Below are 15,819 nucleotides of genomic sequence, written 5' to 3' on the forward strand. Positions count from 1 at the left end.
CGTGGCGGATATCTCTCGCGGGAAAGAGGAGGGATACATCAGCTCAATAGAAAGATAGCGAAAGCCCGAACAATGAATGGACTGGGTACCATCGGGCCATATAGTCAGCGATAAACAGATTGTTGGAATGGTAGTAGCCAGCGAGGATCAAATCGGCTACAGTCACGATGGAGGAGATACATATACAAGGCATGGTAGACATCTACTAGCTACGCACGATGTTTTCTCCACCTCTCCACATGACGCCTAAAGCCAACCGTAGAGGCTACGGTGGGCGCAGCGGCCAATTACGATGAACCCCCGAGGACTGCCGTCGATGTGTTCCGCTTCTGCTGACCTGCCGGCCTGTCACCGGCATCTCTTGGGGCTCACCGTTGGATGTGAACCTGACTCCTTGGATATGGCTATGAATAAGGATTTTACGAATGTCTGCCTCGTTCTCCAATTTATAGAGCATGATCATCTATTGAGTTTCCGCGAGTAGCAGAAGTCAATTACTCCTGAACCCGTTGTAGTCTACATCGATGTCAGGACCTCTTAGGCCTACACCACCAGGTCTATGTGCGGAACTCTCCTGTGCATCGTATAACAATTCTACCAAAAGTGAACTTCACCATCTCCAGATCCGATACTGCGAATAAATTGTTGACAACGATCGGAGGTGCCACTCTGTGCAGGGTAATCATGTAGCCCGGTGCCGCTCCATTCGTGCCACGCCATCTACTTCCACCGTTCATCCACAATTCCTTGATCCGTTCAACGACTAACATGTCTCCAAGCCAGACGCAGCGTTGTCTCTACGCCATCCTGGTCGGGCTCGGGCGGGGCCGGTCCAGCTGATCTGCCCGCCTGCCCGCCAAAACCTCCGGCCCAGCTCGCCATCGTCATTGTCCTTCTTCCTCGCCATCTCGAGCGCTCCGACATTGCCAAACGCTGCTGGCGCGTTCCGCCTTTTTTCCACTGCGGACCGCTACTGCTGTTGTGGGAAGTATCCCATACCGTCATTGCATTGCGCGCACCCTGCCGCTGCCGGCGCTGCTTACTTCGTCTACTGCCTGCCAACCCCACCTTCCTACATATACTCCCGACGCCTCGAGTCGCCTCGTGTCAAGTCGTTACCGCACCGCCATATCGCCGCTGTGCGCTGGTCAAACCCGTCCCGTATAACCAACATCTCGAGCAGGTGAGCAGCTGCCCGCGGTCTGTCTGTTTGGAAGTGTAGCAGCGTTGTGACAGCGGGGAGCATCGAACCGTGGCAAAGAGAGCAGGGCCTACCACGGTCATCGGAGGAGCACGGTCGGCGGAGGGGAGCAGATGGCTCGTCCGGGTGGCTGGGCACGAGCAGGTATTGCGTTTCAAGCGCCCCTTGTGTTCGACCGAGTGAGCGTGACGTTGAGCTGGGGTGGTGGTGTTGCGGCTTGGAAGCTTGGTGAGGTAGCGGAGAAGAGGGAACGAAGGACGGGCCGGCGTCGTTGACGTTGGAGGATGATGGTGCACTACCGTATGAGCGAGCTAGCTGGCGAGCCAGCCCAGCCAGCCGGTCGCATGCGCCCGTTTCGATGCGCCCGGGGACCCGCGCTCGGCTCGTGCTCACTTCCTCTGCCGCTGCTGGCTGGCTCGCTGGCTCGCTGCTGTTGTCATGTGAGGATTGTTGTGTCAGAAGTCCATGGAGATGAGTGTGTCACGGCAGTGTCGTGGATAAGGGCGGATATGGCAGCGGCTGTGGTGGGAATGTGCAGGGAAGGTGATAGCGGCGGCCTGTTGGTTAGTTGGCCCGCTCGGTGAGGTGGCGCAAAGGTGGAAGAGCGGCGGAGAAGGTAATAGCGGTAGGAGCCGATAGACTGCGGGGCACTGTTGCTATACAAGTCGCCAAAACCTCTTCCCCTTCCATCATCGCTAGCTCAGTGGTAGAGCGGCTTCTGACGTATCAAATAAGGCCTGGGTATAACCTGTAGTGGGTTGGTAGCGGTTAAGAGAAGAGGAAAATCGCGGTACGCAACGAAGGTGCCTAAGAAAGTGGGAACGAGCCAGTACTCGGCGAGAAACCGACAAGGATTCGGCACACATGCCCCGCAGTTTGCACTGCATGTCTCGGCCAATTGCACTGCACGTCTCGGCAAAAACTGAACCCAGACGAGCGAACCACGGACCACTTTACGGCCTATCCCTGAAGTCCTCGCTCTCTTCTAGAATACTTATGTTATAATAATCTTAACGTGCCATGTTTGGCGCCCGCTTTTCCTGTCTTCAGGGCCAAATAATCTGAGCCCGACAAGGCCGCCCCTCTCACTGCCGCCCTTACGGTTTCACCAACCCCGTATCCACATGTGCATCGACATCATGGGCCGCCGGAATAAGCTACGTTCCAGATCCGAAGGCCAGTAATGTTTGCGGGTTGGCGAAGAACTGGGTGCTGGGCGTCTAGATGCGGGGTTGAATGTGTTCAGTGGATCCGCTTGACAAAGGCTGCATGTTTCACCAAAGTCGACCACTGCGGCCTGCGGTGGCAGTCCCTCGAAAGCCACCCAGGGCCCTTTCTCGTCAGGATACTTCCTTGGTAATATCTCTCATCCCATGCGTCAGCGCTACGCGGCCTCCAATACCTCCTACTTCATTCTCGGGGAGAACACTCTTCGGACCTATGGATTTCCGTTCTCCGTCTTGGCACAATACATGAAAGAGCGCAATACGGGCATGGATGAGACTTGAGATGCTCTGCTTCAAAGATCTATATAACTGCCGCAAGCGTTCCTACTCTGGGTGGAGCTATTCAAGCCACCTCCCCCGATCCCATCCTCCCGCCGCAAACATGGACAGCCTCAGTAGCCAAACCACTGCCAACCCAAGCCCCGAGCTTTCCCCCAGAATCTTGAAGATCGGTGGCCTTCCGCTACTGTTTGGTGTCTCCGTACTTCTGGTACGAGGAGTCATGTCCCTCCTGTCTGTAACCATTCAGCTGACAAGCGCCAGCTAATCGTGAAGCTCGTTGCCACGGCCGTATACAACGTATACTTTCATCCGTTGAGTAAATGTAAGTCTCCATGAGGTCAGTTAATATCTATGAGTTGCAAACTGACGGGCTGAGCCAAGATCCTGGACCAAAGTTTACCTGGACGACCGACCTGGTTTGGTGGGCCATCAGCTACAGCGGCAAGATCGAACCCTGGACTCGTAAACAACACGAGACTTATGGAGAGGTCATCCGTATCGGGCCCGATCGACTCAGCTACATCAATCCTCAGGCCTGGAAGGATATCTACGGCCACCGCAGCGCTGGCAAGCAAGAGAACGGAAAGGACTTTCACCGCTTCTACTCCAAAGACATCAACAACGCGAACCACATAATCAACACCCCGGATGCCAAAGAGCATGGCAGCTTGCGCCGAATCTTCTCCAACGCCTTTAGTGACAGGGCGCTCAAGCTGCAAGAGCCCTTGATCAAGAGGTATACCGACAAATTGATCTGGAACATGTACCGCTTGACCAAGGAGAATCCGCACGACAGTCTAGACATGGTGAAGCTGTACAACTTCACGAGTAAGCCTACCCGAGATACCATCCTCTCCCTCTCGTTACGGCAGCACACGCGCTGACCCACCCCCGCAGCCTTCGACATCATCAGCGACCTCACCTTCGGCGAGCCCCTCGGCCTGCTCGAGCAATCCTCCTACACGCCATGGGTGGCCGCCGTCTTCGGCAACATCAAGACGCAGCACCTGCAGCGGATCCAGCTCTCGTTCCCCCTGCTGGGCGCGGCGCTGGGCGCCCTCATCCCCGCGGCCCTCGTGCAGCAGCAACAAGAGCACTTCGCGCACTCGGCGGAGCGCGTCAACCGCCGCCTCCTCGCCAAGGGCGACGCCAAGCCCGACATCTGGGGCCTCGTGCTGAACGCCAAGCAGGAGAGCGCCCTCGGGCTGGACGAGATGCACGCGAATTCGTCCGTGTTCATGATTGCCGGATCGGAGACGACGGCGACGCTGTTGAGCGGCCTCACTTTCTATCTGCTACGCAACCCGGAGAAGATGCGGAAGGTGGTGGAGGAGGTGCGCGGCGTGGAGTCCGAGGACGAGCTGGCGCTGGAGAGGTTGCCGCGGCTGCCGTATCTGAATGCGTGCTTTGAGGAGGGGCTGCGGATGTATCCGCCGGTCCCGATCGGGCTGCTGCGCGAGGTGCCGGAGGGCGGGAATGTGATTTGCGGCGAGTGGGTGCCGGCGAAGGTTCGTTTTCTTTGTTGCTTTGCCCCTGTTGGTGTGGGAGGCGTACGTGCGTGTGCTGACTTTGGTTTTGCGTGTTAGACTTCGGTCTCGCTCCATCAGTGGTCTGCGTATCGGTCGTCGCTTAACTTCAAGGATCCCGACGCGTTCGTTCCGGAGCGGTGGCTTCCTGGGAATTCGGGGTACGAGAGTGACCGGCGGGACGTGTTGCAGCCCTTTTCGTTCGGGCCGCGCAACTGTCTGGGAAAGAAGTGAGTAGCCGTGTCTGTGGATATGGGTGCGCTGGCTAATGTTTGAGTGCAGCCTTGCTTATCACGAGATGCGGATTATTTTTTCCAAGGTTCTCTGGCACTTTGACCTGGAGCTTTGCGAGGAAAGTCAGGACTGGGCTAACCAAAAGTCGTACACTTTATGGGAGAAGCCAGGACTCATGTGCAGGGTAAAACCCATTCGCGCCTAGGTGAGTCTCTTCATAGCAACAGTGGCGTCCTGTAAGTCAGTACTATGCCACACTTAGAGTGACACCAAAGGCAAAATTGATGGACAATGGTTTTGGTTGGAATGGATTGATTCTTTTTTTGAACACTTCAAATTGATTGTCAGTTCAACGCATTCTGCCGGGTATACAGTAACACAAGCTGTCTTGAAAACATCTCCAAATCCGTCCCACTACGATCCAGTGTAAAATCCGCAAAAGAAACGCCTTCGAGTGCCTATATATCCTCTATCCTGCTCCATCTGGCTCCAATTCATCCATTGTTGATCAATATATTCAGGCCTTTTCCATCCACGAATTAGCAACCTCGCGAGCCGCGTTTTTGGCGCTCTCTTTTGAAGCGACCTCCAGAGGAATCCATTCGGCGGGGTCTCCTGATGCGGCGTGGTCTCCTCACGCGGCGATGGGTTGTTTCAAGTCGTCTGTCTCGGTGCGGGCTGAGGCGAATACTTTGCTGACTTCGGTGGCTGGCTTGGAGCCAAGAGCGGTGCCGAGTGCAAGTCCAACGCCGCGAGAGGAGCCAGTGATGAGGTATGTGAGGCCGGGCTCGGGAGGAAGTGTCCTGCTCATGAACGGCTGGGGGACGGTTCGTCCGGTGGGCATGGATGTTGAGGATGGTAGGGAGGGGAGATTGGCGTTGATTGAGAACTGGCAGTCAGATGAGCTTGTATGGGAGTATGTTGAGGTAGAGTGTTGAGCAGTGTTTAGTCTTATTCGGTGTTCTTAAGAAATTTGGTGAAACCCGAGATTGATTTGTGTGCGCATGTACTATGAGAAAGTAGAGGAGCCCCGCAAGAATATGGATTCGAAAAAAGCGGTTCCAATCTGACCTCATGACAAACCACCCTTGGGAATATAGCACCCATGACCATAGTTAAGGAAGGCCTCTTCGTACCAATTAGCATATCATCCCCAGCACCATGGCGGCCAGCGACATTGTGGTGCTGTAAGAAGTACACAAAATCCCCCATCAACCCAGCACGACAGTCCTCTCCACTGGTCCTGCATCCGCCCACGCCCGTTTATACAATTTACCGAGGGCCACCCTAGTTGCGATCAACGGCTGACTCGCATCCCAGTCCACCATCATCACATTATAGAGCGGAAAGCCCGGGACGTCCACCCTTTTTTCGTTGCCAATGTATTGTGATTCCGATATCACAATAAAGTCGTAGTAAAGCGTTGTATCCAGCAGCCTTAGGTGATCGTGCGGGACCACTCTTCCGACTTCGTTCGACCGAGAATCGAGGATCTTTGTTTCGTAGATGCGCAGCTGCTTCTCCGGTACGCTGTCCTCCTTCCATCCCGTCGTATTCTTCCAGATCGTCTCTTTACGCTCTTCCGTCTTGCCAAGGCGGAACCGGGCGGTAGAGGTCTTGAAGATGAGGTGACGGCTGTCCAGACGTAAGAGGAGATGCGCTGGTAGATCTGGCATACCGGCATCTGGACCTGGGCCCGCTCGTGGCTGGGTGAGCGCTTCTCTAATGTTTTGAGACCAGTCCCTTGGTGCTTCCATCGTGTCGAGAGCAAGGCCGATGCCCGTAACGTTTATCGGTTTCAGTCTCATTTTTCCCGTGAACTGTGGGGGTTTGGGTTTCACGGCAGTGGCTGATCCACCGGGAGATATGAGTGGGCGAGAAAGTAATGTTGGAGCTAATGGAGTTTTTATGGTCTTGGCTGGAGGTGGAGGTGGTATCTTCTTCGCTACCTTGTACCATCGTAACAAGGGCTTCACACGTTCTTCAGCTTCTTTCTCAGTTGCCGCAACTTTTCGATACGCTCCGCTGTGATCAGTGGCCACGCGGAAAGGCTGTTCGTAGCGTACCCCACCATAATACTCTTCAACATCAGCTTCCCATGCTGCCCAGGACCAACTTAGGAATTGTTCTCGGTCGTTGAGGCGTTTGTTGTCCTTATCTACCAGCACACGTCTCTGTAGCCGGTTGTGTGTGTTCGTGGAAGGTTGCCACAGAATTGCGAGATCGAGGAACTCTTCAGAATGGCCGTAGAGTGTGCTTCCTTCTAACTTGCTGAGTGGCTTCGGTTGCCTGCTGCTCTCCAGGATTTTCATGAGGCCGTTGATTGCATGCAAAGCGTCATTTGCGAGACTCATTCCGCGGTGTGTAAACTCTTCGATCAAACTGCAATATTGACGAAAGACAGGCGAGCTGCGTATGCTGGAGCTCCCGTCTGGAGAGTGAATGACAGTGGACGTAGCCGAAGCAACTTCGTCGTCCGGAAGAGATAGCCAGCGGATTTGAGGTGGACCATTCCCAGCATCCTCGGCGCTCATGTCCTCACGCGCAACGCCGTGTCTGCAGTGGAAGTAGACGTGGCCTTTGCTGAAGATCAGCATCCTTCTCGAGAGAAGCTTCTCTTGAAGTGTCCATGCTCTTGTTTCCCATGGATCCAGACTAGGCTCGTATTTTATAGGAACGAGCGCATTGATGCCCGGTTTGATGTTTGCGGCAATTTCTTGATGTCGTCGGTTACTGTCGCTGATTACGCCCTCGAGTCCGGCATTTGCGTCGATTCCGTCCGCTGCAACGATTGTTACGGCTGCATGGCCATAGATTCGGTCCATCTGACCAATCTGTCGGGCTTTGTCATCGCTGTCTTGTACAATGCAAAGGCTGTCGATCCACAAGTACCGTTTGTGGAGCGCTTTCGTGACTTCGATGGCTGAATGAATCGTCTCGGGAAGCGCCACGTTTCTCCGACTTAGACCTCCTTTGGTACTGAGGTTCCCTTTATTCTGTTCGCGTAGTCTGACCGACTCGTACCTTCTCCAGACATACGAAAGGGCAACATAGTCACACCTTTCGGGATGCTGAAGCTCCACAACTTTTTCCTCTTCGACATCTATTAGCCTAAAGCCAGTACCGTCTGGTTTCTCGAGTGCTCGAGCCCAGCTAGGTGAACTGCACTCTAAACCATGTCGTTCCTCGCAATGCCGAACCCACATGCGGCAAGTCGGGAGGTCAATCTTCTTAGGGTCGAGAATACGGCAGTACCGTAGCTGTCTGATTTTCTCGTCGGAGCTGTATTCGGAGCTCACTCGAAGGTGGAACGAGCTGAGGCAAGTACGCGGCGCTCTCTGCCCCCTTCCGTGTCCCCATAGATTTACGCTTAGTGTCCCAGCTCTTGCGTCGTCAACTCTCGGTCCAACGAAAATCGAGACAGGAAGTGGCTCTTCGCGCACCGCACTTGTCACTAAGATGTTTGGGATGACCCCGTTGAGTATTCCCAGCGCTTTTAAACGGGTTGGATCAGTTTCAGCTGCGATGCCAATACCGATGCCAGCCGAGGCAACCCCTGCGACAACCTGTGGAGTGTCGTCTCTCTTTCCCCCATAAAGTTCTGACCGCTCGGCCGCGCGGCCATGACCGAAGGGCCATATCGTTTGACTACCAACGGTACGTCTGACCTAGTTGGCTCTCTCGGCCCATTCCGCAAATCCTTTTCCTTTGAGTTCAGGTTGGATATGATCGCGCACGGCTGGATGGTTCAAAGGATCATTCTCTTTCAATGACAAGGCACCGACCAGAAAGCGGCAGAACCTGCACCAGTCTCGGTTTTGAATCACACGATCTAGCAAGAGGACCCCGGGTTCCCCGCCATCTTCGCTAGCACCGCTGATTTTTGGAAGTGCAAGCTGGTTGAAGGGAATTTTGGAACACTCCGTACACAGGCCATCGGCTTTTGCTCCAAGTGCCTCTTTGGTTGCCATGGTGACGTCGAGCAGATCCCCCCTGATAAGTCCGAAAATCTCGGTGGCGTTCTTAGTTTTTCGACGGAAAAGACCTTCCGGATCTTTCATTGTGTGCGTCCAATCCATTGGCATTTTCGCTCTCGACGATCCTGGCTGTGCTGCTCCATCGCCGGACAAAGCGACAGACGTGGTAACATACCCATAGCCTAAGCGAAAAGACTTCCGAGAGTCCCGAGGACTTACGAGTAAGCTCGGACTCTCAAGGGACTCAGCAGCACATGGATCTGAAGACGTGGATGTCGAAGGTGGCGGGGAAGTGAAGGCCGAGCGATTGTTAACAGGACGTCGCAGAGCGTTCTTGTCGACCGAAATTTTTGGATACTTCTTGGATCCGGGAACAGCAACACCGCAGCTTTCATCTCCTTGGCGAATGGTTCCAAAGGATGTAGGGACCATTCCCGGAAGTGCACGCGGTGTGCCAGAAACATTCTCCAACTTGTTGTCATATGAGGCGGGCGCATTTGGGGTATCCGGTGGCAGCTCGTGGGAAGGTCTGGCTTCATTTGTTGCTGCATGTTGAAGTCGATTCGTGTGCGCGATCTTGAATGGACTCGCAGGCTTCGGTGGAGCCATTGCGTACGAAGGGGGTTTGGGATGGATTGAAAGATGGAATGAGGGCAGGCGCTTCTTTACTAGATAAATATCAGCATTGCGCTTTGCGCGCTTATGGCCGTATTCTGGACATCGATTGTCAGGCCATTCGCCACCGGTTCGCAGCTCAGCCTGATAGCATTCTGCAAGTGAGCTTGAACCTCGGCACGGTGGAAGCGCTTCGGACGATCATGATTGAACGTACAGCGTTACACAACATATGCCAAGAAGGGCCATCGCCGCGAAAGCTTGAATTTGACAGATGATCCGGGGAGGTGAAACACGATCGCCCAGGCAGCAGCGATGGCACGTAAGCACTCATGCAGCATTTTCTGTAGCCTTGCTTACAACCTGCAAAGCTTTGCACACCAGCCCGCGGGTTGGCTTCCCTCTACTAAGGCAAGAAATACAGCGAGGGATACCAAAGGTGCCTTGTGGAATTATTCGCCACATGTGCCCCGCGCTCCGCAGAAATCCAACATCCATCAAGCCATACCATGTGCTCCAGAGTCGCTTCATCGTACCACCACCTGCACTTCTAACTCTATCTCGAACCCTATATCTTAACGCGGCAGTTTTGCCTGTTTAAGTGTGCGATGACAGCTAGACTTGATGCTCCCCGCTTTAGCTGATAACGGCATCGGCAGAGTTGCCGAAACTGTTTCAACCTTGTCATGGGTCCTTAGCCGGCCTATCTGTTTCTTAGCCAGGTTAGCAACATTAGCCGCACCGTCGGCAACCTTACCGGTCCAATCCCAAAGCTCTGTTTTGCCTCGGTTGTATGATCTGCTCAAGACGACCCTGCACTTGCCAATTAGAAAGGTGGCATCAACTACTGGATGACATCAACGGTGCTGGTGTTCTGCGCCCAGTGTCTGGTTCTGATTCCTGGCCGTTTTGGCTACAGTTGTCGATACTGGCCCAGTCGAAGTCGTCCGACCGAACAGTTGATTCCTCCATGGTGATAGTGGTATGGGTCGGACTCTGGGAATGTGAGAGCAGAAATTCATCTTGTGAGTATTTTAGCTGGTAACATGGATACGTGGAGGACCCACGCTTAATGTGTATGTGCCTAGACCTTAGCCTTATCTATGGGATAATTGCTGATGAGGCTGTTTCAGAAAAGATCTATAGTAACACAAGGCTGAATCGGGTAATTGGGGACCGAAAGTCCCAAAATCTGAATAGACAACCAGATTACGGCCTGACATAGGCTGTATGCTCCCTGCCATCGACCGGTGAGGTTCTATTCTACGCAAGCCAGGTTTGAGATGCATTTGAAGTGAGTAGTGGCATCCGGCTCGACGGAGTCTTGAATGTTGCCCGGTCTACAAACTGCCGCTATCGAATAGCCTTGCCATTCTTATAGTGGCCACACAGCTGATCCTCTGGCTACCACGTAGGTAGATTTGATTTTAACCAGCTCGCTTCGTATTTTACTCCGATGGCTTTTGTGAGGTGAGGCTCGCATCGCCGTGCGACAGGCCTGCCAGCTGTAAACCAACTGGCCAAGCTGCTGCTTCCGGCAAAGATCAAGGCTTGGAGTGACGGGGGTAGCATTGTGCTTCCTTCGCCTCGAAACTCGACGTAAAGTCCTTTGGGCCGGCCAGGTGAGACAGTCAAACCAGCCCCAGCTCAAATGAAGGTGTCCATGTCTCATCATGGGAAGTGCGGGGTATTGAGATGCAGGTCTTACTTAATCAGAAATTGTAGCGATTGGACGATCGACCCGAGCCCTTCAGCCTTGCTTACGCGCTAGTCTGCAGGCAACACAGCCATGTATAAAGCAAGGCCTCCACTCGACTGCTCAGCCTTGCCACGTTTCATCCAATTTTCTCCGGCCCAGAACTGTCGCATGGCCACAATGTCATGTCCAAGTCCGAATCCCCCGAAGTGAGCCGAAATCCAATGCCCAATGATCCAAACAGGCTTTGATGAGTGCGCAGATATCAGGGTGGAGCAGCTGCTGTATTCGCAAAAGCTTACGAGAACTTCAGTAAAGGCTTGTCCGATGACGAGAAGACAGTCTTTGCTGGTTTTGCCGACTCAACAGCCTTGATTACCAGTATCGAAACCCTTGCGAAGGAACACCACATCCACAAAAGCTGCATCACGGCTTGTTGCGAAGCGGTGAACACTGTGGGGCAGAGGTTGATGCCCTATTTCAAAGTGGTCGACATCTTTGTTTCGTCGCATCCAGAGTATGCGGCTCTTCTGTGGGGTGCCGTTCGCCTGATGTTTGTGTTGGGCATGAACTACGTTGACTTTCTCGAAAAATTCTGCAAGATGCTTGAGGATGTCACTGGATACCTACCCGCTTATGAATCTCTGATTGATTGGATGGCGTGGCTCGAGGAGGAACGCACCCGGCACAGGACCGTTCGTGAGCTCAACCCTCGCTTACCGGATTGGCTGTCCCTCATCTACGTCGACATCCTGCAATTCTGCCAGGAGGCCTGCAGTATCCTGTCCGGCAAACGCGGCATTCGTGCCAAGACTAAACTTGTCTGGAACCTTAGCTGGAGACCGTTTGATGTTCGCTTCGGACAGATCACCGAACGTTTCAAAGAGCACAAAAAGTTGATCAACAACGAGATGAAAGTGACCCAGATAGAGATCACTGCGTCTCACTATATCGAATTCCAGAAGGAGCTTCTCGATGCTGAAAAGCGCCGCCTGGAGGACGAGCACCGACGCAAGGAGAAAGAGCAGAGAGCTCTTGGTTAGTATTACTCTCATGGCAGCAGGCGGCCCTTTCAGCTAATGAATGAAACAGACAAGCGCATTCGGGAGATCAAACTGTGGATCGACGCCCCAGATTGGGAGATACCGTACGAAGACATCTGCAACCGGAGATGTGAGGGGACAGGAGCATGGTTGTTCAGCGAACCAGCGTACCAGGCTTGGGAAGAAGATTTACGAACAGCCTGGACCACTCCCACGGAGAATGAGAAGAAAATTCTCTTCATCCAAGGTATGACGTGATCCGTACTGCTCCTGTCAGACAGTCACACTAATCTATGCCTTAGGCAAGCCTGGATACGGGAAAACATACCTTTGTGCTTTGCTTATCGAGAGGTATCGGGATGCGAAGCTCAGGCGCTGTCCAGTATCACAACAGAACCCGTCTCCCGATGTTGTGTTCTATTTCTTCGACAAACGAAGGACAGAGAAAGCAGAGAGTAGAGCGCTGAGCGCGTTCCGAGCCATGCTGACTCAGTTGATTCACCTTCACTCCGAGGACTGCTACACGTTGGACATGGCGTCAATATTCTTGAGTGAGAGCTCACAGAGGGCTGCGACGAAGATGCAGGTTGTCAACTTGCTCCATTGATACTTGAAAGAATATCCTCAAACCGTCTTAGTGATTGACGGCCTGGACGAATGTGAGGTCCCCAAAGAGGTACTTTCCGGCCTCACTCCCACATACGGTTCCCTTTTCACGACCAGGAATGGTGGACAGATACGAGATGGCCACCAGGTACCAGCAGTGGCAATATTCATGCGCCCAGACACTGCCCTCTCGAAGCTTCCCCGTGAATCTTACCACCGTCTGGGCCTCCAGGATTCCCATAACGCTGACGACGTCGGCACCTTCCTCCGTGAGCAATTTTCGATGATGGATGGCTTGGAAGACTTGATTGACCTCAACGACGCCGTGGAGAAAGCAACGATTCACGCGAACGGAATGTTCCGCTGGGCAAGATTGCTAGTAGAGTACCTCGAGTCGGACTTTCTAAGCGATGACGACATCTCAGCTGCTCTCGCCAACATGGTCCATCTTGAAGGGTTGGACTCTCTCTATGCTGCTATTTTTTCAAGCCTTCAAACGCGCCGTACCGGACCAGCGAGAGAAAACAGCAAGCGCACTTTCGAATGGGTTACCTCCTCCCACCGTCCACTCCATATTGACGAGCTGGAAGTTGCCATCAGCATATCTGGGTTCAAGGAAGTTTCTCAAACTTCAAGAATCAAAAGATTCGAAGAGTCGCTGGGTCCAGCGTCAGGGGCACTGTTGGAGCTTCCCCAAGACCGAATGGTGCATTTCATACACATCTCGGTCAAGGAGTATCTGAACTCAGAGACAGGAAAGTCATTCATCAGGACCGGCGCCGACCTGGAACTGGACATGGCAGCATGCTGTTTGTTCTATCTAAGCAGATGTGTTCCACCGGGTCCGCTTAGCGGCTGTTCGAAAATCATCCCTGACAAAATAGCCGTCCAAGAAAAGTTTCCACTTATCAGATACAGTCTGGAGTCGTGGCATCAACACTCCCTGCAGGGGATCGAAGTACTTGCTGGGAAAGATAAGCCGATTTCCACTCTAGAGACATCCGTGGAGGCCTTCATCAAATACCTCTCCGCACTATTCTTCAACAAGGTTGCTGTCACCACCTGGATCGAGGCCTCTTGGCTTTTCGATGTACCTCCAACGGTGGCCGGATTATCTCAATTCGTCCGATGCGCTCTTTCAGAATTCATCGTTCCAGAGACCATATTCAACGGACTATCACATGTTGCCGAGCATCTAGATCAACTCGACTGTGATTTAGTGGAGCTCAATCAACAATGGGGCCAGACATTGCGTGGCTCCCCGAACGAGATCTGGGAGCCTAGCATACCAGCTCTCAACGATTTCTCGCTGTGGATGAATACGGAAGATGCGCATTCAAGAAAACTGCAACGACCAACGCAGAGCGGAGATGACACCACGATATCTCTGAGATCTCAAGTATCGTCAGATGGGAAGGAGTTGGGCGTGCTTAGGCTCTGTATTCCACGGTTCGTGGGCGAGATCAGATTCCTGTTGACTGTCTTAGCTGATACCTGTGAGCAGAGCATTCAGAACCGGACTTTCGAAGGAGATGAGGAGTGAAGTTAGTCTCTCAGATTGGGCAGCTACCTGCGCGGCATTCTGGACCTCAACGTTCGACGTCTGGTCCCTCCAAGACGACACGCTCAAGCTCAGAATCGTACTAAACCTCCCCTCGGAGGTCATCGAGCCCTGGCTGATCGCATGGGCGTCTACGGTCACAACTCCCGGTTCCACTGGCGCAACACAAGGGTGGGAATCATACAGTGACTGGTGGATTACCTCGTCATTCATACAAATCCCATGCGCAATCGCTCCTGACTTGCGCAAATTCCTGGTTCTCGGAAGTATTGCTGTCCTCGAACGGGAGAAGCCAGGGACGCGCTATGAACACTCCTGTGGCACAGCGGTCGGATGCAAGCTCAGAATCAAGTATCTTCGTCCGTGGTTTTCCAAGCGAGGTCGAAGGTACAATGGCTCATCACCGACACAGATGAAGCTAAAAACATCCTATTCAGCTGACCAGACTGTGGAGAAAGAGCAAAATAAAAGACTCAGCGTATACCACTTTGGAGCTCTCTTTTCACCCTCAGGAAACTCTCTGCTGTTGTTACGGCCTACTCTTGAGTGCAATGTCGAGAAGAAACATGACTCACTCTACGCCCGGGACCAATTACGAGAGAAACCTAAGCCGACGTGGGACTTGACCGTGTTCTCGAATCTATCCGAGTCCACTTGGAAACACAAGACCATTTTGGAGTTTCCAGTCACTACCGGCAGTGCTGTCTACAAGCTGGATGACTGCTGCGCATTCCATCCACTGCTTCCTGTGCTCGCATTTTCAACTGCGAAGCTTTGCCGCATGTGGTGTTTCGAGAATTCCAATTCGGGAGCAGGTAAATTCCTCCAGTACTGTTGTTTCGGCTCTATCTGACTATGATTTGCAGTGGTTGATATTCAACAAGAACGTTTGAGCAATCTGGCATTCTCCGCTTGCGGGCAATATCTTCACGCAGATCGCAAGTCGGGCTCTTTTCTTCAGCTCAAGGTGGATGCTGCGTTGAACAAGATATTGCCGGTCGAGAAGAAAATGCACACGCACACACAATCAAGAAAGACCGACGCGAGACAGCGAAGACCTCAGTGTTCAGAGAATCGGGGACCAGAAACTTCCGGCAACGCAGAAACCCAACGCAATCGTCCTTGGTCGCGATGAGAGTGGTGTTGCGACAATATCAATGCTAACCCACCTAAGAGAGGAAAATGCTGTCATCCTTAGGACTCTCCATGAGGACGGCATGGTACGCAATGAGACGCTCACGAGGGTCCCCGAGAGACTTAAACAGTCAGAGCCAGTGCACATACGGTCTCCAGACAATGACTCTTCCGACACCGTTCGACTTGTCTTCAACGTCACTCGGAGAGATCGCTGGACCATCGACGATGCAATGAGAGAGTCGGAGATGCCAACCATTCTGGAAAGGAAAAGGGAGTCGATCCCTACCTTCATCGGGAGAATACCTCGGAACATTGAAGGCTCGAGCTCCAAAGATTGAGCAACTGTCTGGGTGGGGAGGGAAGAGACGTGGTAGATTTAGGATAAATTGAATGGTTTGATGACGCTGAAGAGAAACCTTCCAACTTTCGTTGCGCACATTCCTGTTTCCAATTCAGAAGAACCGAGCACCTTTATACCAATTCAGTACGTCCAGCAGTGCGACGCACATGCGGTGCGATATCTAGCAAGCGGGCACTACGTACGACTTTTTGTGGGGCTTTAAACAGATCCACACTGACTGACAGCCCGTGTAGTCAGTACGCCTTGCATACCTCCAGCTACATGGCCAGCGGAAGGATGAAAGACTGTGTCCTACCGGCATGTCGTAGGCTGCTGCGTCGTCCACAGCCCCGCCAACGAAATCTCAACCTTGGC

General features: G+C 53.1%; 3 protein-coding genes across 3 annotated transcripts; 2 read left to right on the forward strand and 1 right to left on the reverse strand.

Moving 5' to 3' along the window:
• Window positions 1-2,809: 2,809 nt before the first annotated feature.
• SLS55_010424 (uncharacterized protein) lies at window positions 2,810-4,469 on the forward strand (the record flags this gene model as incomplete). Its single annotated transcript, XM_066781806.1, has 4 exons — window positions 2,810-2,940; window positions 3,086-3,537; window positions 3,607-4,217; window positions 4,296-4,469. The coding sequence occupies 4 exons, from the start codon at window positions 2,810-2,812 to the stop codon at window positions 4,467-4,469; spliced, it is 1,368 nt and encodes a 455-aa protein (XP_066628089.1).
• A 1,211-nt stretch (window positions 4,470-5,680) lies between these two features.
• On the reverse strand, window positions 5,681-6,153 carry SLS55_010425 (uncharacterized protein; the record flags this gene model as incomplete). Its single annotated transcript, XM_066781807.1, has 2 exons — window positions 5,681-6,085; window positions 6,148-6,153. The coding sequence occupies 2 exons, from the start codon at window positions 6,151-6,153 to the stop codon at window positions 5,681-5,683; spliced, it is 411 nt and encodes a 136-aa protein (XP_066628090.1).
• Window positions 6,154-10,942: 4,789 nt separating this feature from the next.
• SLS55_010426 (uncharacterized protein) lies at window positions 10,943-13,949 on the forward strand (the record flags this gene model as incomplete). Its single annotated transcript, XM_066781808.1, has 5 exons — window positions 10,943-10,950; window positions 11,020-11,795; window positions 11,850-12,047; window positions 12,586-13,025; window positions 13,911-13,949. The coding sequence occupies 5 exons, from the start codon at window positions 10,943-10,945 to the stop codon at window positions 13,947-13,949; spliced, it is 1,461 nt and encodes a 486-aa protein (XP_066628091.1).
• Between the last annotated feature and the right edge of the window lie 1,870 nt (window positions 13,950-15,819).

Source organism: Diplodia seriata (assembly GCF_021436955.1).
Source record: "Diplodia seriata strain FDS-637 chromosome Unknown scaffold_12, whole genome shotgun sequence".
Classification (NCBI taxonomy): Eukaryota; Fungi; Ascomycota; class Dothideomycetes; order Botryosphaeriales; family Botryosphaeriaceae; genus Diplodia; species Diplodia seriata.